The sequence below is a fragment of the Rhinichthys klamathensis genome, unplaced genomic scaffold, assembly GCF_029890125.1.
Source record: "Rhinichthys klamathensis goyatoka isolate OS25496 unplaced genomic scaffold, OSU_Roscu_1.1 h1tg000050l_1, whole genome shotgun sequence".
Lineage (NCBI taxonomy): Eukaryota > Metazoa > Chordata > Actinopteri > Cypriniformes > Leuciscidae > Rhinichthys > Rhinichthys klamathensis.
The window spans coordinates 1,430,250-1,454,682 of NW_026606596.1; the positions used below are offsets into that span (position 1 = coordinate 1,430,250).

General features: G+C 37.1%; 2 protein-coding genes across 12 annotated transcripts in view; both read right to left on the bottom strand.

The window, feature by feature from the left end:
• Positions 1–85: 85 nt before the first annotated feature.
• slc9a6b (solute carrier family 9 member 6b) lies at positions 86–9,658 on the bottom strand. The gene is made up of 16 exons (XM_056247692.1): positions 9,275–9,658; positions 8,119–8,318; positions 7,920–7,997; positions 7,689–7,765; positions 7,221–7,333; positions 7,004–7,109; positions 4,590–4,731; positions 4,387–4,492; positions 3,508–3,596; positions 3,299–3,412; positions 3,093–3,204; positions 2,868–3,021; positions 2,749–2,779; positions 2,512–2,597; positions 1,027–1,132; positions 86–900 (listed from the first exon to the last, which is right to left on the bottom strand). The coding sequence occupies exons 1-16, from the start codon at positions 9,546–9,548 to the stop codon at positions 604–606; spliced, it is 2,085 nt and encodes a 694-aa protein (XP_056103667.1). The 5' UTR covers positions 9,549–9,658; the 3' UTR covers positions 86–603.
• An 828-nt stretch (positions 9,659–10,486) lies between these two features.
• The window catches only part of synj1 (synaptojanin 1), a 32,098-nt gene continuing 18,151 nt past the window's right edge, over positions 10,487–24,433 (bottom strand). For 4 of the 11 annotated variants that reach the window (XM_056247695.1, XM_056247696.1, XM_056247693.1 and 1 more), the window contains 14 exons: positions 23,206–23,364; positions 22,946–23,102; positions 22,709–22,826; positions 22,217–22,429; positions 21,931–22,009; positions 21,626–21,788; positions 21,342–21,527; positions 20,755–20,793; positions 20,448–20,579; positions 19,484–19,522; positions 17,808–17,854; positions 17,537–17,723; positions 16,362–16,642; positions 10,487–14,053 (listed from right to left, as the gene is read on the bottom strand). In XM_056247695.1, the coding sequence (XP_056103670.1) occupies positions 13,142–14,053; positions 16,362–16,642; positions 17,537–17,723; positions 17,808–17,854; positions 19,484–19,522; positions 20,448–20,579; positions 20,755–20,793; positions 21,342–21,527; positions 21,626–21,788; positions 21,931–22,009; positions 22,217–22,429; positions 22,709–22,826; positions 22,946–23,102; positions 23,206–23,364 (2,712 nt within the window). In that variant the 3' untranslated portion in view covers positions 10,487–13,141. Of the gene's footprint in view, positions 14,054–15,828; positions 15,853–16,361; positions 16,643–17,536; positions 17,724–17,807; positions 17,855–19,483; positions 19,523–20,447; positions 20,580–20,754; positions 20,794–21,341; positions 21,528–21,625; positions 21,789–21,930; positions 22,010–22,216; positions 22,430–22,708; positions 22,827–22,945; positions 23,103–23,205; positions 23,365–24,433 lie in introns of all 11 variants that reach the window. The other 7 variants (XM_056247699.1, XM_056247697.1, XR_008806795.1 and 4 more) reach the window with 6 other exon arrangements.

The window sequence follows — 24,433 nt, forward strand, 5'->3', positions numbered from 1 at the left end:
TAAAAATACGAATTCAATGGCAGTATATCTTTTTAGTTAATTAATCAATAAAGATGACTGCATTCAAATAATTTTCAACACTGGCTTAAAAAGTGCATCAATCCTCATTTATTAGAGGGTCAAAGGGTATGGAAACACTTTGAAATAAATCACTTTTTCACAAATATGAAACACTTTTTTGTAAATGTTAAAAAGGAAATGATGAGTCACAGTACAAACACCAGGAAACAGGACGGAGGCACTTATTAAAATAGATTCATCCACAATTGACCCACAAGTTATGTATGGCTTTGAAATGACCAATCAAGACACATCAATGCATTCACAATAGAAGCAGACGTTCAGTCTGACCTACACACTACTAAACACAAAATTTATTTAGAATCTTTTATGGCACATTTTTGTTTTTCTTGAGAAATTAGGAAGAAAACAGAAGGATTTGCCAACACAACCATAGTAGAACAGTGTCTAGACAAATAAATAAATATTAATGGCACAAAATAATGAACCAATAAAAGCATAAATAAACATTTAACTTAATATCTCTGAAAAAAAAAAAAAGTATCACTTAGAGAGGCAGAGGTCAGCAGCTGTCCGGCAGGCTCAGACTCTGTGGCGCAGAGGGTCCGACAGAGGCGGGGATGGTGGAGGAGGAGGAGGAAATGACGTCAGCGGGTCTGGATGCTCTTCTGTGGGGAGGACCAGACGGGTGCCTCCGAACGCAAGCTCCCTGTCGAGAGGATCATCTGACGTTCCTGCTAGTGAGTAAAGACCAGCCTGGCCCGTGGAGGTGGTGGGCATGCCATGGGCATCCGTGCTGATCGTCATGTCACTGTACATAAAACCATCTCCGTCATTTAGAATCAGCTCTGTGTCCTCATCATGCAATTGACCGGCGTTCTAGAGGGGGTGGGGGGAAGAAAATCCATGATTTGCACAATTCAGATAACACTCATGTGCTCATATGATTTTACACATTTCTACACTGTAGTATGAGCCAAAAGCAGCTATGGTTCAATGGTTTACCTCATAGGCTTGTGAGCTGGTAAGACAGCGCGCTATTGGACCACAGCAGGCTGGCAGAGTGGTAGTGAGAGGAGGCCCGCTGTGTGTGAGGAAGGGTTTTAAATAACTGCACCACTTCATTAAGGATTAAACATGATTTAAAATTACTTAAATAATTATACTACTACTCGTTTTTATTAGTTATACTGTTACATATAAAGGCATTTGATCAAAAATACAGTTAAAACAGTAATATTGTGAAATATTATTTCAACTTAAAGTAAATGTTTTCTATTTTAATAAATGGCAAAATGTCATTTATTCCTGTAATGGCAAAGCTGAATTTTCAGCATCATTACTCCAGTCTTTATTGTCACATGATCCTTCAGAAATCATACTAATATGCTATTTGCTTCTCAAGACACATTTATTATTATCATCATAACTATCAATGTTCAAAACAATGTGCTGACTATTTTTTTTGTTGAAAACTGCACTTTTTTCAGGTTTTTTATGAATAGAAATGACAAAAGACAGCATTTAGTTGATTTTTATGTAACATTAATATCTTTACGGTTACTTTTGATTAATTTATATACTTTTTTGTATAATCGATATACTTTATTTTGACCATTTCATGCACACTGACATTTATTTCTCATTTTTCATAATTTAATTATATATTGTATGCCAATTTGTACTTCTGGTAGGATGTCTCAAATGATAATAATTATATAATAATCATTAGTCCGGTTTGTGAAAAATGAAAATTCTAGGGCAGGGTTTCCACCAGTGTGTGATGAGTGAATTACAGGGGGTTCACGAGTTGATGAAAAGCTAGTAACTAATTAAATCACAATTTTTTTTTTTTTTTTTATAAATAAACAATTTAAAAATGAAAACAATAAATCCAAACACTTCCTAAAAAGAAAACATTATTTGTTTACCTGCATGTCATGTGACCACAACTATGGCGAATGTGTAGTTAGTGAATCCCAGATGAAAAAATCAAATTAAATTTTAAAGTTGATCATGAGCGCCCTCTACTGTTTAACAAGCTGTACTAAGGATATTCCCCTTTCACAAAAAGCGTTGATCCCAGAAAATTGCCATAGATTTGTTAGAGTGCCTTTTGTGTAAACACAAACACGTCCAGGTAACATTACTGGGATCAGTCCCAGGAGGAGCAGGAGCAATGCCATTAGGGGTGTAGTAGTGATGACACAGTTATCGTGCGACTCTTTGATCGGGAGTTTTAACTAGCGTTTTTGATGCGTACATTACACGTCACATCCTGATCTCACCCGGAACAAATCCCAAGACACATTATCAGTGTATTTTCTGGACTTTCTGTGTGATAGGGGCTATATACTATTGGAGATTTATAATGTATTATGGTTGCCTAAGATTGTCGAATCCAATATGTAGAGTGCAAGGTTGTAAATAAGTCATTTTTTAAAGAACAATTAAATGTTGATACAACTCGGCAGAACAACTGAAGGATACTTGTGGTCAAAAGTGTACCACAGTCTGAACGGCCAGGCGCTTTCATGCTTGGTACTTCTTTGTGTCATCCCATCTGGTGCTGTGACCTATATGAGCAAAGAGAAAAAGACAAGAAAGTTAATATAGCCTGTTATATTACCCTTATGGTACTGATCTGTACAGTAAATATTTGAATGCTAAACAGCGTTTTTTCTAAAATCAGCAGTTGCATTTCACGCAGACATGAGTAGAACTTACAGTATTATCTTGGTCTGTGTCCACTCCCACTCTGTGGAAACATAATGTCATTTAAGCAAAAAAAAAAAAAAAAATGAAAGAGAGACATAGTTTGCTTCCAGAATGCAAGCAAGACTCACCGAATATGCATGAGTGACAGCATGGGGGTCGTCCCGCCCCCACAGACCCACACGGTGAAGAAAACGATCAGCAGGGTGGTAGAAAACATCATCTGCCTGGCGTATGTCGCAGTGTCTCTAATTGAGAGGGCAAAGGTCATAGCCCCTCGGAGACCTGAGAGGTCAGGATGACAACATAAACAACAGAAAAGAGGAAAGTATGCATATTAAAAAGTAAGGTATTACCTGAAAACATCATGACGTGTTGGAAATTGGATGCTATTTTGTTCTTGCGGCCCAAGTTTACCAGGAAAGACAAGGGGTAGATGTTGGCTGCCCTGCCAAGAAGTATAGCCAGCTAGAAATGAAATCCACGGTCAAGGATAATGTGTGAATGTTTATCCGTACACAATTCATGAGTACAGCACAAATACACTGCTTCAAAAGGATACAAATGCACCTATGATAAACAAGGGATTGAACACATGGTGCTGGAAGGAGAAAAGTGTCAAGCCCATGTAAGAAAAGATGAAGTTTTCAGCCAGGAAATTCAGCAGCTCAAACAACTATTGGGGGAAATGGAGGACAATACCATCAGTATACCAATCTTCAAAGATGCAAAACGTTTGTACAGTTGTTTGAGGGCTTTCAAACACGTTACCTGTTTGGTTCTAGTTTTGGATTCAGCAGAAAGGTTGTTGTACGTATAGTGAGCCTGAGTCATTCCACAGAAGAGCACTGCAACCACACCTAAACACAGAAGATTATTTTAGTATTATTATCTACTATTATAGTATTTATTAATATGCTGAATTTTTATTTTGATATGTTCAGTTTTCATTTTAACTTTAGTTTAAGCTTTAGCCATTTTGTTGTGCTTTTGTCATTTTTAGTTCTTATTTAGCGTTAATACATTTTTATTTCAATTTTAGTTTTAGTAATTTTAATACTCTAGTTTAAGTCTTCATCAAATATTTATATATACTTTTTGGAACTATTTTTAATAGTTTTAGTTAACAATAACACCATTGACTAAAAATATAGGTAACACTTTAGTTTAGGGTCCAATTCTCACTATTAACTATGCATTATTAACGCTTATTACCATGCATATTACTAGGATATTGGCTGTTTATTCGTACTTATAAAGCACATATTTGTGCCTTATTCTGCATGACTATATTCTATTCTAAACTTAACAACTACCTTACTAACTATTAATAAGCACTAATTTGGAGTTTGAGGCAAAAGTCGTAGTTTATAATTAGTTAATAGTGCGAATTGGACCCTAATCTAAAGTGTGACCAAAATATAGTTTATGATGTTTATAAATTATATTGTATAGTCAGCCGATCATTATATTGCAAAACAGAAATATTAGAGCACTGAGGCCACAATTGATTAGAATCAAGTATTCCTGTAACAAAGCAATTTTAGAGAAGTCACCTGTCTGCATAAACCCACAGTTTTCACTTTTCCATTATGTCATATGCAGCATGTGGCTAAACAAAGATTTCTATCATAGGGTTTCCATAGTTACCTGTGAAGCCGCAGGCTTCGGCCAATAGGAACGTACTCCAGGACATCAGGAAGAAAAGGGCCGTTTCCAGCAAGGGGAAATCTCTCAGTCTGGTGAACTTAGTGACCTAAATAACAGCACATATTAATACATCAACTACCTTAGATGGGTTTAGACTGATTATTTTGGGTAGTTATGTAAATGTAAAAAAGAAAAAAAGATACCAGAGCAGTCATGACTCCAGTTGCAGCCCCCATTGCGAAAGACCCACTGAAAAACCCTAGAAAGACACCCAGAGACTTGAGCAGGGCACTGCCATCAAACGTGTGCCGATTGTCTCCCTCAGGCTGGTATGCCACTATTGATCTGTTAGAAGGTGAGAAAGATCATTTTTCATATTAAAACAAGACATAGCCTATCCGGATTGACTGAACATGTTTACAATACATAGAAAAGCTTGTGTGCTTGACATAACTCAAAATATGGAAATTAATACTTTTATTTAGCAAGGAAGCATTAAACTGATATTAAGTGACAGTAAAACATTTATAATGTTACAAAACAAAAAATTCAGTTTGTTTGAAAATAGTGTACTGTTCATCAAACAATCCTGAAAAAATGTACCACGATTTCCATGAAAATTTTAGGCAGCAACTCTTTTTAACATTGAAAATAATGATAAACATTTTTTAAGCTGCAAATCAGCATATTAGAATGATTTCTGAAGACACTAAAGACTGGAGTAATGATGCTAAACCCATTTCTGAATATATTAAAATAGGGCACACTTATTTTAAATGTCACAATATTACTGTTTTTACCATACAGGACATCTTTCAAAAACATAAAAAAATCGTACAAACCCAAAACCTCTGAACGGTGGAGCAAACAACCTGTTTATTCTTGATCTATAAAAAATTAATAATTTACCTTAAAGAAACAGCCAAAGCAGCCAAAATTGGCCTATTTTTTGCTCATTTGCGACTTGAATCTGTTTTTTTTTCATGACAGTGTAAAGAGCACAAACCACATGGAATCTGATCTTTTCGATTCTGATTTGGGTCACTTTCATGTGTGGTCCTAAATCAGATACAGGTCTAATGTTTTGCAATGCAGCCTCAGTCTGAACAGTCATAACGGACTTCATGCGACTTTTATGTCAATCTAGATTCGTCACAATTCTATGCTGATGAGAGTCACTCCAAAGATTTTACATACCAGAAGAAATTCTTTGCTCACTCAATGAATATGGAAGACGGCAGTGAAGTTAGTCAGTGGACGGATGATGAGCTGTTACACATAAGTATTACGGTGACAGCTCTATAGAAGCAAAACTTGAGGAAAAAATGTTGCTCTCTTTCTCCTCATCCTCGTCTGCATCCTCGTTATTACCACAAATTCTCTGGCTTCCACGGCACATCACCTCATAAATGAACGTGTAAACGCTGACTTCAGAAGCCTCCGTGCTTACTTCCATATGACAGCGTACTGCGTGCCATCTTTGCTATTGTTCTTTTGCGCATGCGGGTCAGTTCAGGAATGTGATCTGTTCACATTTGAATCTGATATTGGCCACATTTAAAATTAAAATGTGAACAGCCAAACAAAAAAAATCGTATCTGAGCAATAAATCAGAATTGAGGCTTGCAGTGTGAACGTAGCCGTAGTCGTAGCTTGACATTAACTTTTTTTTGCTCACCAGCCACTGTGGCTAGTGGTTTTCCAAAGCTACTAGCCACTCAGCATTTTCACTGGCCACAATTTTGACATCTATACCATGGGGAAAAACTACCATATAGATATTTTTAATATTATCTCATAATTTGGCAGCAGGTACTGTATATTAGGTTGCTGTCACTTTAAGACCTGACACACAGATCCATTATACTGTTACACGTGTTTTCTTTCTCAACTGTTTACGTTCATTTAAAACATAACTGACTGTGTTAACGTGACTCGCCAAGACTGGCATTTTGACATTATTTTTTGTTTATTTGACTGTTTAATAAGCAGTGAAAAAGAACTCAATTTAGTAATGAGAGGTGGCTTTATGTGCGCGCACTTTGGGTGTGAGCACAAAATCTGCGGGAATGAGTAAAATTATACACAATACGCGCAATCCCACGGCAAAATTCAAGCCCTGTAACAGCAATCATTTTCATCCGGTAGAAAATGAAACGTAAGTGAGGGGAGGCGGGTTTGTGTGTCAACTCACTGTCGGAGAGATGAGAGACAAAGCGCAGCTGGGATCGTGTTTCTATTCTGTGGAAAATAAGTACTGGAATCGTTTCCAGATATTTCAGTATCGATATGTTTGAAAAATCAAAATTTTTGACAACACTACATTGCACTTAGTTTATTCTTTCAGATGCCTTTTTAAAAGACCACAATTGAAAAATATATATATTATATTTAAAATTCAACCCGCCAAAGTGGCCAGTAGGAGTGACTGCATTACACGCCACTGCTGAAATACACCCGCATCTGTGGAGTGTTAATGTCAAGCCCTGGCTGTAGTAACTCATTTATATCTGTGTATTTTAGATTATCTGAACGCGAGAATAAATAGCCCTGAGGACTTCACATGAACCTGCTGTGTGTGTTGTGTGTATTTTTGCACAAAAGTGTGTGTACTCACGACGACAGGACGATGGCCACAGCATCATTGAGGACGCTCTCGCCGAACATCAGCGCATAGAGATCCACGTCAACTTTCAGCTCATTGAAAATGGCCAGAACAGTCACTGTAAGAAATTAAAACCTTGGTTATGAAGTCATTCGAAGTGAATTTTAATATAGCTAAATATATTAAATATAAGAGCTCAGTGTACTAATTTCAAAGCAAAAAACAATACCTGGATCTGTAGCAGATACAATAGCACCGAAGAAAAGGCAGTCAGTGAAAAAGAAATCCCCTCCAAGCTGACCGATGGCTTTCATAAACACCACACAGCCGTACATCACCAACCTGGACAGGGGACATTTGACAAAACCAAAATGAATTATATATTTTTTTTTCGGTCACACTTTAGTTTAGGGTCCACTTCTCACTATTAACTTTTGCCTCAATTAACTCCTAATTACAGCTTAATAGTTAGTAAGGTAGTTGTTAAGTTTAGATATTGAGTAGGATTAAGGGATGCAGAATATGGTTAATGCAGAATAAGGCATAAATATGTGTTTTATAAGTACTAATAAACAGCCAATATCCTAGTAATATGCATGTTAATAAGAAACTGGTTAATAGTGAGAATTGGACCCTAAACTAGTGTTACCCTTTTTTCATAACATTTTCCTTTTCTTTTTAAAATATCATCACTCACCCTGTTACAAAGCATGATGTCAGTGTGCCCACAAAGGCGTAGGAGAGGATAGACCCCAAATTTCTGAAAAAATGCCTCTGATAGTTAAAATGAATAAAAAAAAAAGATTACTAAAAATCAAACAAGCTAATCCACATCAGTCATTGATAAAGGAGACAGAATTACTGATTAAACAAGCTTATTTTCCCCCCGATTTTGTGAATTTTTTCATTATGATAATCATATTCTTACTCGTTTGAGACTGTATCCCGCATGAAAGATGATGGGTGGAAGCAAAATGTTGAAGAAAACCTCTGGATCAAAAGTAACCTAGAAGTGTGAAAACAATATCCCGTATACAGTATTATACATTCACATCCAGTAGAAGGAACAAACAATATTAAAAATTGCAGGTAACTGCAGGTTATTTTAGAGGATTTAACAGCATTACCTTCCTGAGCATCTCTGCATTTGGCACATCATGGCCCTTGCTGTCCCGCACCTCTCCTTTCAGGCTGTACTCGTATAATCGGCCACTCACGTTCACCAGGATGGTGGTGGGACTGCTGTTCACGGCACAACTCAAGGTGACGTCATTGAAGTCCTGTGGCGAATGGACCGCAAAGCGCAGAATCACACCCACAAACAAACCTGGAGATGAAAACCATATACATCAAATATTGTTTTAATACTCATTATGTTAAGCGAAGCACATACACAGAAATAACAAAAGCAATTATTTATCATGGTAATCATATTTTCCAAGAATACCAATTATTGCTATTGAAGTAAACCGGCGACAATCAGAAAAAAATCTGAAAACTTTACATGTATTACATTTATGAAAATATAGAAATGAAGTCTTATATTTAAGATTACATTTAGATTTAAATTTGAATTACACAATAATTGTATTAAAATAGACTTAAGATTATTACTTTTATAAATTAAGACTTACATTTAAGATTAAGTATTAAGCAAACAATAATTGAATTAAAAATGGATTTAAATGTATAAAATTTATTAAAATATATAAATTAATTAATACTTAAATTTAAGATTTAAATTTAGATTAAAGTATTTATTACACAATAAATGCATTAAAATACTTAAAAGTATTACATTTATTAAAATATAATAAATTAAGACTTAAATAATCAAATCTTAATTTGAATATTAAATATATTACGCAATAACTGCTTTAAAATAGATTTACAATATTACATTTATTAAAAAAATAAATTAACAATTACAATCAATTAAGATTTATATTTAAGATTTCAATTTAGATTTTTAAGTATTTACTACACAATAATTATTAAAAACAGACAAAATCTTAATAAAAACTGCATAAATCTGGCAAAACTAGGATATTCTTTATTTTACATTTGCCCCATATTAGTGACTTACAGCATTAAGATTATACTATGGTTGTCATTTAAAGTCATTTTTGTCGTTGTATTTTTTTTTAGCTGCATTGCAAAATAATTTATTGAATAGATTGACAGGTACTTTGAGAACATTAATGAGCTCATGCACAAGATTCCTGGTGCCCTCCTACACAAGGTTCCTGAATGTGAACTTGAATATGAATACATAAATCTCACCATAAATCATAGCCAAGCCCGTCTCATGCAGGAACCTGAAGCGGCGGTGTTTGAATAGCCATATCGTGAGGATAGTGAGTGTGAGTAACATGATGAATATGAGCAGGTTGGCGCTGTCCTGCCTGTGGCTCTCCTCCGCTTTCCTCTCCGTCACCACATTTACCATGTCCGTGTTCTCAGCCAGACTAACGACAGCAAAGCACATCAGGCAGAGTAAACGGGGAAGCATAAAAGCTGTTGACACGGAGGTGCGTCTTCTTTGACATCCCATCATGGCTGTTTATTATGAGAGACTGGTCTGCCGTTCAGTTCAGCGCTGTGTTGATGCGATGCAAATAGCGGTGTGAAGACAGCAGCAATAACAACCTTGACAGAACCTGTCCCGTTTGACCGGAAGTATTATATTACAAAATAAAGGACTCTTAAACTGTTTAGTATGTCATGCAGAACAACTGTATAAAAATGTAATACCAGATCGGGGTAAACAAAATACTAATATTACATGTATTGTAAACCTTAATATATATATATATATATAAATATAGAAATGTTGCCACTGGCAACTAACTAAAATAAGTTAAATTCGAAGTGCTAACATACTGCTAACTCAGTACTGTTATTAAAATGAGAAATATTTAAAAACAACAAAAAGTAATAAAAATGATAAAAGCACATAACAAACGCACTAAAACAAATTACAAATATAAAAATAAAAGCTAATTCAAAAATAAAGATTAAAAAATAATACTATAATAGTATTTAAATAATATAGATTAAATAACTGGCCTACAACACCTAAAAAGGGCGTTTTTCCTTTTAACAAACAGTCAGTGAAAAACGATTAACCCTCAGAAAAATATTAAACGTCAACTTCGGGAGGTCAAACTAAATAATATTGATTTAAAAAAAAATTTTTTTTTCGAATTGTTGCAACTGTTATTAAAAGTTTATGTACAGGTTACAACCTTGATTTGTGTGATTTTGCACATTTCTAACAACTAACATGAAATAAACACTCAATATATATATATATATATTTCCAAAATGTTTCACAAGAAAACAGATACTCATAAAAGCTTTGCAGTAATATTGCATTATTCACACACACACACACACACACATATATATATATATATATATATATATATATTCTTTTGAAATGTTTTGTCATGTAATTAGATCTGATGCATTCAATAATAAATAACAGTACGATTCATGTTGAATTACATTTATTATTGCATACATACAACATCAATTGCTCCATACATAAATGTGCACTTTTGATATGCACTTAAATTACAGATCAAGTACTCGTTACTGAATTGCAGTTTTGTGGTTTGTGTATACATACATATAAGGTTAATACCACAGACTTTTGTTCACTACTGGGCTAAAAGCTACAATGGACCGTTAACTTCACAAAAGGAGTTAATTCCTATAAAATCTTGCTTCTTTTTAATAACTAGCGCTGGCAATGTCAAGTTCAACGCTTCCATTACATACAGAACACCTGAACAAATCACTTCTAATGCCTTTGAATGTTAAGTGGTTACATTGTGTTTATCAGGCATCAAAAGAAAAATAGATATAGTTTATTATCCATAACCTGATACTTCTCTGTATTCTGGAGATGTTCACAGTTAGTGCTTTGAAATGCATTTTGGAATGGATTTCTCATGCATTAGTACACATAATCTTGCTGGCTGGCTTTCTTCTGACCCCTTCCTCAACCAAACCACAAATGGAGACAAACTTTTCAGTGCTTTCCAGGTTCAAAAATATATCTGTAAGCTCAAAGCCAAACTATGTTGCTCAACACATCCCAGGAGAACATTTGAACAACTGTGCAGATGTTAAATTTGTACCTAAAATGTAAACAAGGAACAAAAGTACAAGTAAAATACTGCTTTCCTGAAATACCTACACTTTAACCAAGACTGAATCATTTCACTATGCCCTTGAAGGACATTTAAAAACCTGCATAATATGAGTAAACCAACTGCACACATAAAATGCCAGTGCCTGAAGGCTGACCATTCACCCATAATGCATCATTACACAGTCCAGAATGCTATACAATCAACAAAAACAACTGAGGCTGAACCATTAATCCATTAAGAATCCAATAAACACACTCGGGCATCAAACACATTTGAACTTCTTCAAAATGTCTAAGGCATTATTAAACAACATATGATGGTAGCTTTAAATATTATGGCATTCATAATCAATCTGTGTGTTCATTTAACAGTCTGTCTTCCCCTCAAGATTATACCATACTTCATACCATAACAAATATATTTCTCTAAAACAGTTTGAAGACATAATGCTATAATGACTTATAACAAAGATATCAGAATCCCTCAACATGACGACGCAAACACTCAAGCACACTCACACGAACAGCTAAAGTACACAGAAACAGACGTCACACTCCAAAATACAGCACAGTATTTCCCCACACAACAATAAATAGATTTATCCACAACCTGTTCACCGAAATTAAAAAATAATATATCATTGAGCGAATAAGTACACATTGCACAAAATAAAGCATGACCGACATCCTGAAGGAGGAACCCACCAAATCAAACACACACACACTACACATTTGCTTAATACAGCATTTCTGTCAAGAGCTTTGGATCAGATGAGACTGAAAGCACATGTATATACAGTGTCGAGGTACGAGAGGGCCACTGTGACCCTCGTTCGCCCTCTCCGCACAAACGTAACATCTCAAACTTTTGTGTTTGAAAGCCTAGAGGACCGAGCTCTTCAGTGCACTTTAGATATGGCATGTATATGCTGCAAATATAAACACAATTCAGACCTACTTTACATTTTTTCCCCCACTAGGAAGACATATAATCACTATGAATATGTATAGAAGATATATTTTGAAAAGCTAAGCACATTGGTCGTGCTACACGATGCACGGGGTGGGAGGGAGTCTATTGTGTGAACACTCATAAAAATTAGACCCTCGATTTGAGTATGCAGGAAAGCACAGCAACTGTACTGCGCACACCACACTCTGAATCTTAACATAGGCCATAGAAACTGGTGAGAGATACATTCATAATGAGAGAAACAACAAAACATATCTTGGCTCACTGAGAAGCCCATTTAACGGATATGATGGCGTAGAACAGGTCGGACACAGCCAGGCATTTTAAATATGTGCGTTTGATGATACGTTTTTTTTGCTTGAATTGGGTTACAGGATAAAGGGATATTTCCCCAAAAAGTGAAAGATCTATCATCATTTACTCACCTTGTGTCTTTACAATGCTGTTTGACTTGCTTTCTTCTGTGGAACATATTTTGAAAAATAGTTTTGTGCGTATAATGCAAGTCATTGGAGTCCAAAACAACCCCATTGAGATCCATTGAATGGACACATTTTTTTGTTCTCCAAAACATCTTCTTTTGTGTTCTGACATGAAGGCGAGTAAACAATGAAATTGAAAATGCAACAAGATATATAATTTAATATTTGTACATTTTTTACGTCTGATTAATATGTAGCTTGATGCTGAATGATTTGCGGGCTAAATGTTTAATATCTGGCCATTGAATTGTAAAGTTTTGTACACACATATGTGTGTACATGTCTATGCAGGTTAATATGCAAAAGACGCAAAAGGTTCTCAGCTCATTTTTTTAAAATCTAAAAACATAAAGTGATACATCTGCTTGAATTCTTCTTGGTTTCCTATCTGCATCGGCTTAAGGAAACAGCCATATTTCTTTCTTTCGTACAAACAGGTCAACATTTCCACCACTGCACTTTTATACAAACCATACACGTATTGATACACTATAATATTTTCTCCATATTTTACATACATGTTCTCGGCTGTATCATCTCTCTGTAAATTCGTTTCTGGAAGGGATGTGGGCGTTTTTGATGCTGGTATTAGTCCTGGTTGGGATCGGAGGGGGGATTGTGGGGAACGTAGAGGTGGGAAGCGACACCCAGTTGCTGTCCATGTCAAAGCCTGAGCTGGGGAAGCTGCTCTGGGGTTGTGGGAAGGGAAGGGATAAGGCTGCGGGTATAAGTGGCGGGCCGGTCCCAACTGCAGATGGAGCCTTTCTTAAAAGGAAGTCAAAGCCTGAGCTGGGGAAGCTGCCCGGGGGTTGTGGGAAGGGAAGGGATGAGGCTGCAGGTATAAATGGCGGGCCGGTCCCAACTGCGGATGGAGCGTTTCTTAAAAAGTCTGAATCGTCATCAAAGGTGACCCACTTTTGGGTCTGTTTGATTGGGGCTGCTGCTGTAGCGGGAACTAAGGATTGTTGTCTGGAGAAAGATGTTGGAAGAGTGGAACTGTGAACCACAGCCGACATGGCCCTGTTCAGGCCAGGTTTGCCCGCTTGGGCCTGATGCTGGGTGTAGAAATCGGGTGTGAGTGATCGGCGAGGGGAGGACGGCAGGTTGCCGGTGAAAGGGTTTGTGCTGTTGGGTCTGGGTTGGGCGTCTGCGAGGAACGGACTGGGGGATGAACGGAGGGACTCCTGGGATTTGCTGCGTGAGGTGACGGGTGGAGACAGGAGACATGGAGTGTTGCTGGTGTCCGGAGACGAGAATAGGGAGAGGGAGCTGGGTAACGTAGAGGAAGAAGAGGTGGAAGAAGAAGGGGAGGGGGTGGATGAGGATGAGGAGCGAGGGAGGAAAGCGGAGAATGATGCGTTCTGGAAGAGGGACTGGTTGTTAAGCATGTCGAAGGGGTCTAGTTTCCATTGTGCTTCTCTTTGGACTCCATTCATGTCCTTGGCCTGGGGAAAGAAAAACACATAAATCAAACTTATGACATGATGAGAAGCTAGACCATATTGGAGTTCTAAAGTCAACATGAAATCAGATTTGAATGTATTAAATATGTTGGGAAACATTTATTGTTTTTGTAACCCTCCTAAGTTTTTTTTTTTTAAATGGTCACACCTTGGCTGTTTGAACAGTAAGAGTGTATCTTTGTGTGTTTTATGAAATGTCATAACACTAACTTCACTGAAATAGTAACAATGTGGGCTTTTGCACTGGAGGAACCTTTTCATAGTTCCTAGAACTAATGGCAGCAGTATCCGCTTTTTGGCGTGTTCGCACTGCAGGAACTGGGAACGATTTAATTCCAGGAACGCCTTTTGGAGGAACTCAATTAGCTCCTACTTCAGAGAAGGGTCTAACCCAGCACTATAGGAACTATCCGTGACGTAAGTGTACGCTGATTGGCCGAACGCACGGGAAACATCAGCACCCGCCATTTAAAAAAAAGTGGTGTACACTCACAGATTATAGCCTATTTCGTCTCAGAAAGCGACATTTGGCATCAACCACACGGCAAAGGCTTATACTTTTTCATATACTGTCTATTTTCTTTGTATAACAGTTTTATCTAATAACGTATTAGACATAACTGTTAAACAAATCGTAAGCAAATGAAGACGGAGAATGGGAGTGCTGTGTGCTCAGGCTCTCGCGTTCTCAGCGCTGTCAAAATAAAAGTCACAACAACAAGAGTGGTATACATCACTTAAGAGTTCCTATTGGCGGTGAAAATGCAACCAGGAACAAACCATGACCCTAGGGGAACATTTAGTTCTCTGGAAACTACCCTGGTGGCTAGTTCCTAGAACTTCCCAATGCAAAAGGGGCTAATAACTTTGGGGGACTTTAGATTATTTAGATCCCATTTACCCCTCCTAAGCTGCTAAATAATAGCCCCCTTTTTTGGCTGTTGGGGGTCATTTATGACCCAGAACAGTACAAATTTTACTTCTTTTTATTTAAATGATATAACTCTAATTTCCCTCAAGTAGTAAAAATAAAATTATGCACTTATTTTAGGTTAATCAGATAGTAATTCATTAAATTAGCACCAAATTACTGAATGCACCTTTAAATATCCTGTTTCATTATTACAGATGTAAAAAGAGTTGAAAACCCATGTTGTTTCATGTTGACTTTTCATTTTAAACAATGTGTTCGTTCCAAATTTTGATAAAAAATCATGATGACTTGTTGGTTAAAACATAAATGGTGCAATGACAGACATCAACATAAATCAAAAACTGAAAAATCCGAATAGGCTACTGTTTTATTAAACCGTCTATTATAAAACAAAAAAACAGCATTATAAAACATCAAAAAGACAAATATGATTAGTGTGCAAGTCTACTAGAGCTATTAGAATTGCTTATCCTTGTCCACGAAACATTGAAAAAATTTAAACAGATATCACAGATTAAAAACAAACAATACCCACAACAAATACTGGATGACACTTTCCTTGAACCCCCCTGTTGGAAAAACTTGATAAACCTCATAACCAGGTCATTTTTTTAATATACAATATTATCAAGGGGTTCAAGTTAAGTTTTACATTATAATCTTCTGATATTCAAAATAAAAAAAGGTCAAATTAAAGATGGAAAGGGGAAAAATCAACTATAAAATGGGAGGATCCTATATGTATGAGCACCCCATACATCGTGACTACAGGCTATGGTGCCATGAAGACAACGTAAATACTAGAAATTACTTAATCCAGTACCTGTCAACCTGAGGATTGCTCCTGCTAGTGAAAGAGAAAGACACATGCATCAAGAAGAGCGAAACATGACTACGAGAACCACCTGAACAAAGTTGTTATAACTAGAAAAGTAAAAAAGAAAGAGGAAAAGGAAAAGGCCTTGGATTATCTGGAAGAGGCCTTATTAACCAGGATGGGATCTTGTGGGTCCTTAGAAAGCAAAAAAAAAATGATGTCCGCACATTGAAGTTACAGCTCCATACATATACATATATATATATATATATATATATATATATATATATATATATATATATATATATAAATATATATATATAAACAGCGCAATGTTCCGACTGATCACCAATGTGCCTGATGAAGACCTGATTGGTCGAAACATTGCCCCGCCCGTTCGTTCGTTAATAAATAAATAAAAAATTTTTTTGAATCTTGTGGGTCCTTGCATCTTTGATAGTGTTGATCTTTATCACAATTAAATATAGGGCTTATGATCTTGACATCCACGCAAAAGTGAGCAGAGAAATAGGACTAACCTGGGTTGTAGGAGGAGGAGGAGGAGCAGACTCAGGTGGCAGTGCGTGTGCGGACCGGCTCCGGGGTGGAGGCTTGGGTGATGCCAGTCCGGGCTGAGGGGCGGCAGCGGCTCCAGCAGGTGCTTGGGGGGCCGGCTGAGGCATCAGAGGGGCAGGAAAAGTGGGCTGCATTGGTAGAGGGAGCTGGGCTTGGACAGGAGGCTGCACTGGTGACATAGACTGAGGCTGCATGGGTGATATCATCTGAGGTCTCATGGGACCTGGCAGTGCGGAAGGTGGACCTGAAAGACAGACACACAGTAGATGGTTAAAGATTGGTTAAACTTTTAAAACATACACACATTACATATATCTCAATTTTGTATAAAATCTCATATAAAATTATACAGTTTTAAATACTAAATTAAACTGCCCCTATTGGGCCATTTTAAAGGTTCTTGCATCCAAGGTAAAAAAAAACACTCATAATATTCATTGGACATCACCTCATTTCTCAAAGTGTTTGGAAACGGTTAGAGGATTCAGTCTCTCAGTCTAAACCCCTACTTTCCGCGAGCATACTCTGCTCTTATTGGTCAGATGGCTCAGTCGGTTGTGATTGTTCTACAGCTTACAGCGCGTGTCAGAAACGAAACGCCTATTATCATATCTGAATTTCAGCTCCGCAGGCTTGATACACAGTGATAGGAACAGTAACGATGGCGTCGGTTTTTCCGTATCAATTCTAGTGCGAGTCCTCATCCTAGAAGTGCATGCAATGTGGATTCCCACCACAGAAAACAGTGGCTTCTCAACATGTTCGACAACAAAAAACAAACTCTTTCAGGCTGCAGCAACAAAAGACATTATTCGCAGGTAGCCAATGAAAACTATAGGCTGGCATTATGCCAATTTGTTGCATTGTTATGTAGGCATGTAACAGGAAGTGACACTGGAATTGCTGACGACTCATTACGCAATTCAGAATCGGTTCTTTCTTCTAGGAGACAATAACTTTATATGTCGTGCACTTTATTCTTTAATACTTTGCAGACCTTTTACATACACAAACAGCTATATTACACACTGCATGATTCTGTAATATTCAAGAAAGCATGCACTTCAATAAGAAATGTATATACAAAAATTATAATATAAAAGGAAAATTAATAAGTAATTAGAAGAGTTTAACGAACCCAGAGGGAGCTCGGATGGCTTGCTTTGGGGTTCAGCAGTGGGTCTTGGTGCTCCGGGGTGATTATCAGGTGAAGGTCGAGGGGCCCCAGGATGCACCTCTGCTATGGGTCTGGGGGCTCCGGGATGAGCAGGAGGAGGAGGTCTAGCCTGAGGAGGGACACTGATAACTCCTGCTCGAGGTGGAATCTAAAGCAAAATCATAATATTTAACATGATACACATCTTATTTTTTTCCTTTTTAATAATATTCATGTTAATTAGCCCACCCACCGGCCTTGGGGCGCCTCCAGGGGCTGATCCAGTTGCTTGACCTCGACCTGAAAAACAGCCGATGCCATAATCAAACATTCAGTAATAGTTATAGAAAATATGTTTGTGAAAATATCAGAAAACCTATATTTTGAACTTCAGGTCCAATTCAAATGCCACTCAATTAGTCTTTACTACAAAACCGATGATGGAAGATTAAACTTAAACAGATGCCTTAAAGGTCCCCTGACATGAAATTTTCACTTTCTGAGGTTTTTTAACATTAATATGAGTCCCCTGTATATGGTCCCCCAGCGGCTAGAAATTTCAATCGGTGTAAACCGAGCTTTGGCTATCTTTCTCTGCCTTTGAGAAAATGAAAGCTCAGGCGGTCTGATCTTGAATCTCCTCCGTATGACGTCATACGGAGGAAAGGTAACCTCCCCTTTCTCTGCTTAGCCCGCCCAGAGAATTTTGCTCGCCCATGAGAAAATGTGATATCATGATATCATGGCTTGCAAACGAGCGAAGCATGGCAGTTGATCAGTGTTCGGATGTACAAATGAACACAAAAGTATTTTTTAGTTCCTTTATCCGAGCCTCTGAAGAAACAATGGGTTCATTTTATTTTCTCTGGAAATGCGCCGACACAACTTCCCAAAGTTTTGTATGGTCCAACTCCAAACATTTCACCGACGACTGTTTCCTCAACTTGGGCCAATACAGAGCTGGCCTCGATGAACGTCTGAAAATAAATCGATCGAGCTACCAAGCAACAACTTCTGATGTGTAGCCTTATTGTTCAAGTTCAGACAGGTAATCTTTCTCTCAAAATCGTTCAATACTGTTTATGCATAAGTCAAGCCAGTGACTAAAATATCAACTTCACATCGTTTCTTTTAGTAGGATGAAAATAATCTTATTTAAATTGTGAACAAATTATACAGAAAGCGATCAAAGAACAATCTTTCCACACAGCGCGAGTTTATCTGGACAACTCGTTATGAAATCAATGACGCACGTTACACTGCACAACGAAGCTCTTACTGTATGTACATCATCGTGTTTGCATTGGTGAAAGCATTAGAGAGAGTGCAGAAACTGCGTTGCAATAAGATCTTCAGTCTCGCGATCAACAGACTGTGATCTGATTGCTCAATGCTTATCACGGCAACATTTTATGTGATGGGAATAGATCTAAATACTTTAAAAACTTCTCACGATTCGTTAATCTCGATAGCTGTAATAGTAAAAACGTATAATAGCTGTAGTAAAAGTATTCGAGAAAGTTGCGCATGTAATACATAGCTATTTCATATGCAAGCATGTCAGCCAATCACAGCAGTGGGCGGTTACACTGAATCCCACAGCAGACACGCCCCTTCAAACAGAGCGTTCAAATCAGAGGCTAAAATCAGGCTAGGAAAAATGCCTTTTATTTCGAAATTATGACTATTTTTGATCTAAAAAACACACTAACATTATAAGGGCAACCCAGGAAACATTATAAAATAATAAAATAACCCCATGTCATGGGACCTTTAAAAGAAAGCCGCTCCTGTCAAGAACGTCAACTAACTTTTTTAGCTCTATTTTGTTAAAACTAGCCTGAGGCTTGCAAAATCATGGCATGATAAAGGCCCAAATGTGTCCGTCAATGAAATTTTCTGTCACAGATGAGCGAGACAAGAACTCACCAGCTGCATCTGCACGTGCTAATGCTGGGCTTTTTTGTCCTTTTGTCAGCATGAGGGGAAAAGTTATTAAAAAGTTTGTAATTATTCAAAATTAGTTTTGTAGCACATTAGAGCCTTCAGCTAGGGAGAAAATACATTTGACCAAACTGACTCCTAACCTGATGGAGAGATCATTTCTTTCTTTTTTTCTCTATTCAATTATAAAAGCTAATTCACCTAATTCAACCCAGCACTTCACACTCAAAAACTAAATCAAAATCATTGGAACAACTGAGACTTCATGCACTGCAAGATGGTTGACTGTCTTGAACACATAAATTAGTCTATTTCTGTTAGCAAGTGCAGGAGGTCTCAACTGACCAGGAGGTCACCATACACAAGGACGAACACTGCAAGAATCTTCTAAAATCTACATTTCTTTCAGAAATTACCTTCATAATCAGTCAGATCAAACTCTAGATTGAGAGGCTCAGCAAAGCCTTTGAAGGAAAATTCAAATTGTTTCCAAAAACATCATGAACAAAAATACAGTTGCAAAAACATTTACAGTGCAAACTTGATTTTTTACAAACAACAAAAAGACAAAATTACAATGAGGCTCAAGAAAAGCATATGAAACACTACCAAACAGAACACAGAACTGCATCATAGTGCATTCAATTAGAAAAAGTTAACCACACTTTAATATCTAGGCCAACTAACTAACCAAATCACAACATTATGTACAGCATTACCTGCTGAATCTTTCCTAACAGGTGTAGTAGAACCTCCTTTAGAACCATTGTAAAATGCCAATGAAAAAAAACAACAAGTGAAAACATAGTATTTATAATGTAGTGAACACATTTGTTTGGGCGTTTCAATCCCTGGAAAACTTGTGTAATTTGGGTTTTAACTTCTGGTGAGAACAGATCAGAAAATTGTCATGCCTGTGTAAAAATTAATAAAGACTTCATAGCTGTACCTGAGGGTGGCGGTGGGCGCTGTGGAGGTGCAGGTCGGGCTGGTGGGGCATTGGGGCGTGGAGGAGGGGCGCGTTTTGGCTCTAGCCCCTGTGATGAAGGAGCTCCAGCTGGCTGACCATCAACCGGAGAACCTGAGCAAAGAAAAAAAACAATCTCATCATCAAAAGCATCAAAACAACAGCCTGAGAGATTTAGCTCAGCCCACAGCACTGCAAACCACATCGAAGCCTTGACACACATACACACTCTAAGAGCTCAGGAACCATTGAAGCACATCAGCAACACATCTGAAACAGCACTCTTTACCTGCCGGTTCCCTTCTAATGGATGCTGGGCTTAATCCTCCTTTTCGCAGTGTAAAAACAAAGGAAAATTAATGTACTGGAATATTTGGTCTTCTGGAAGGGAATTTAATTATTAAGATTTTTTTTAATTTGCTCTTTTACTTTCCTGATGCTTAATATATATACATAGTTTGGGGTCATGAGATTTTTTTTTAATGTTTATGAAAAAAAGCCTCTTATGCTCACCAAGGCTGCATTTATTTGATCTAAAATACATTGCGGATGGATATAATAATATTGTTACATATTAATACAATTTAAAATAAAAGTTTTCTTTTCTTAATATATTTTAAAATGTAATTTAATGCTGTGATGCCAAATCTGAATTTTAAGCATCATTAACTCCAGTTTTCAGTCTCACATGACCCTTCAGAAATATTTAGTCACTTTTGATCAATTTAATGCATCCATAGTGAATGAACTGTGGTGTATAAATGAAATGTAGGAAAGGACAAAAATTTAGTAAAGGACAAAGCACACAAAAAAACCCCTGATATAAATACATGGGTTGGTCAATGTTGAGTAGAGTCTATTAAATATTAGCACTACCCTGTGGTGGTCCAGCTGTGCGCGGGGGGGCTCTGCTGGGCCGGATGGGGGGCGCAGGCTCTCCATGGGTAGGAGAGGGGCAGGGGCTGCTGCGTGGGGATGGGTTTGGGGACGAGCCTAGATCCATGCTCGCTCTAGGCTGCAGGTGCTGGGGCAAGATATCCTCAACCTCCTCGTCCACATCACCTGTCAACACAGCAGTAAAAATGGAACTCCACACTGTCCCGTATTTCCATAGGTTCATGTTGCATTTTGGAACCAAGTAACCCAAAGAGATGCCATACCTTCCATTTCATACTCTTCTCCAATGTCAGAGTTTTCTGCCAGCAGAGTGGAGCTGGTGGACACTGGGATGCTGCCGCAGATTCTCTCCACACTCATTTCTTCCTCTAGACTCTTTATCCAACCAGGACTCCTCAGACGGATGTCTATGGTCTTTCCATTCACCTGCATTGGGTGGTGGGATATACATAATGAGGGACGGTTAGATTACCTGTCATTATTATGATACAGTATAATGCATTTCTGCATGTAAATGTTCTTTTTTTAATTTTTATAATGAAACTTATTGTGCAGTAGAGTCACTTACAGTAGAGGCACTCAAAGACAGAGCTGCCAGTGCCGAGTATCCCTCCAAAAACGTCACCCACATTTTCTCTTCAACAAACCTGTTCAGGAAAAATAAAAATTGCTCTAAAGTTTGGGGTCGGTGAGAATTTTTTATCTTTCTTATGCTCACAAAGGTGGCATTTATTTAATCAACAAATACTGAAATATTATTAGAATTTAAAATAAAATAAATGGTAGTGTATAAATAAAGTTATATAACAATCAAATATAACAATAATTAAATGATATATGCAAACTATTCTTACCTGATAAGAATAACCTCGCCAAAATGAGCAAACCTGTCCAACAGGTCGTCGATCAAAGCATCATCAAAGTAGTCATCAGGACCAGAAGAGCAGAGAGAGACGAGGATGGTTCCATCAGGTGGACCCTGTAGGGCGATCACGTCCTTATACACCTGATGTCTGGCCTCTGGGTCCACCTCAAGCACGTCCATGTCTATGATGGCCACCACAGGCCTTTTGAGAGACTAATGTTAATGGCAATAGAACTGCGGTCCCTTACACAAAAGCTTATGCGGTCCACAATGCGATTTAACTGTCCAATCCTGATCATTGTGGTAATAAGAACAAAGATAGACTTGAATTTGAATATTTTAACAATTACTTACAATAAAAAAAAACAAAAAAACATTAATGGATAGCCTCCTGCTGTACCTCTGAGGCCCACTGGATGGCACTAAGAATGTTGTCAGTGTAAATCCTGAAAGTTGTCTTTCTGGCTTTAGTCTCTCTCACCTGTGATCAGAGGTTTTGAGCTCTGCTCTACCATAGTACTTGAGCTCTCCAGGGCTCCATGGGTACTGATCTTCCTCACTCACTGGGGCTCCTACTACATTCAACTCCAATTCTTCCGCTGTAACACACACACAGGCAGATCTAGTGAAAATGTAAACTTCGAGGGAAGTAAGCTGTTTTATACTGCATTTAAAATGTGGTTGTTGGTTAAGGATATATTTTTAATTAAATTCTCACCAGTTTTATCAAAGTTCCACTTTCTTCTCTTCCACAGCACACGGTCAGTCCAGGCCGGTGTGCGGCACTTCTCACTGGTGTCGTAGTCCTCCGAAAACAGGTCATATTTGTAAGTGGGGGCAAAATCCAGCTTCCCTTCAATAAAGCCTTTGAAAACCTGGAATATGAATAAAGTAATAAAAAAATGTTCAGAAGAGTGAAAAATAAATAAATAAAAAGTTTTGTTCTGCTGATATAGCTGTTTCCCCCCCCTAAAATACCTGTCCAGCATTCTTCTGCTCCACCAGTTGATCTCCACCGATCAGTGAATCCCAATTCTGCTGTCTGATCAGCTCCTTCACCTCTTCATTAGGAATATTTATTCGGTAGTTGAAATCTCCACACCAGAATACATAATCATGGGAGTAAAGGAGACGACCCTAAAACATAATATAAATAAAAAATATTCATAATTAAATAATAATACTATATTATCATTTATTAACGATAAATATTTAATATTTTTTTGTATTTATATTATATTAAAAATACATATAAATAATACATGTATATTTATATTAATATTTATTATTATGCATCTAATATTTCTAATAACAGCAATATTACTGTATAATAAACAATATTATAATTGTTTTTATCATTTATATTATATAAAAATAAATAATATATTGTTAATAGTTCATTATTATGTACTTAAATATTAATACTACTACAACTAATTGGTGCTGTCAATCGATAAAAAAAATTAACTAATTAATTGTAATTTTTTTTGTAATTAATCGCGATTAATTGCACCTAACATTTAAAGTTTTTAATATATTTTAATATTGTAATTTCACATTTAATCTCCAAATTAATGTAGAAACACCATAAAGACAGTATATTTTAAATATGTGATCTAACAGGTAGGAAATATCCAGAAATTAAATAAAGTTATCAAACACTTCACAATCTTCACTGCATAATTTATAAATTAAATATAGATACATTTTTATTAAAGCTACAAAAGTTATTCCGTTGAAAGTAGTGAGGGATTTTCTATTATTCTTTTGTTCTTTGATTAACATGATAGACAGCAGCAGGTTTATTAGGCTACTGTCACTTTAAAACCTGATGCGTCACGCACATGGGATGAATCTGACATCCATTTTCTGTCAACCCTTTATGTTCATTTAATACTTATTTCAACTAATTTAAGACTGTGCTTACGAGGATACTCGAGAAAACGGCCATTTTGGCATAAGTTTGGTGGTGTTGTTTTTTCAAGCGTGAAAGAGAACCGGCGTACTGTCTGAAGCAGCTTTCTGTGCGCGTCAGTTGAGTGTGAATCTCCACAGAAAGGAGATTCACAGACAGGACTCCTGTACCGCACTTAGTTCTCTTCTTTGCTTTGTCATGCTGGAACGGTTTAAAAGCATTTGCATGAATAAGAGCGTGATCACAAAACGTAATGCTACCCAAAGGATGACGAAAAAAACGGATGCAGAG

Excerpts from the sequence above, each read along its gene's own strand:
- slc9a6b (XM_056247692.1), bottom strand. The coding sequence starts at position 9,548 with ATGATGGGATGTCAAAGAAGACGCACCTCCGTGTCAACAGCTTTTATG. Across the intron at positions 7,334-7,688 it reads ACATCATGCTTTGTAACAGG|GTTGGTGATGTACGGCTGTG; the intron begins GTGAGTGATGAT and ends TCCCCTGTCCAG. Across the intron at positions 3,413-3,507 it reads CCAAAACTAGAACCAAACAG|TTGTTTGAGCTGCTGAATTT; the intron begins GTAACGTGTTTG and ends TTCCCCCAATAG.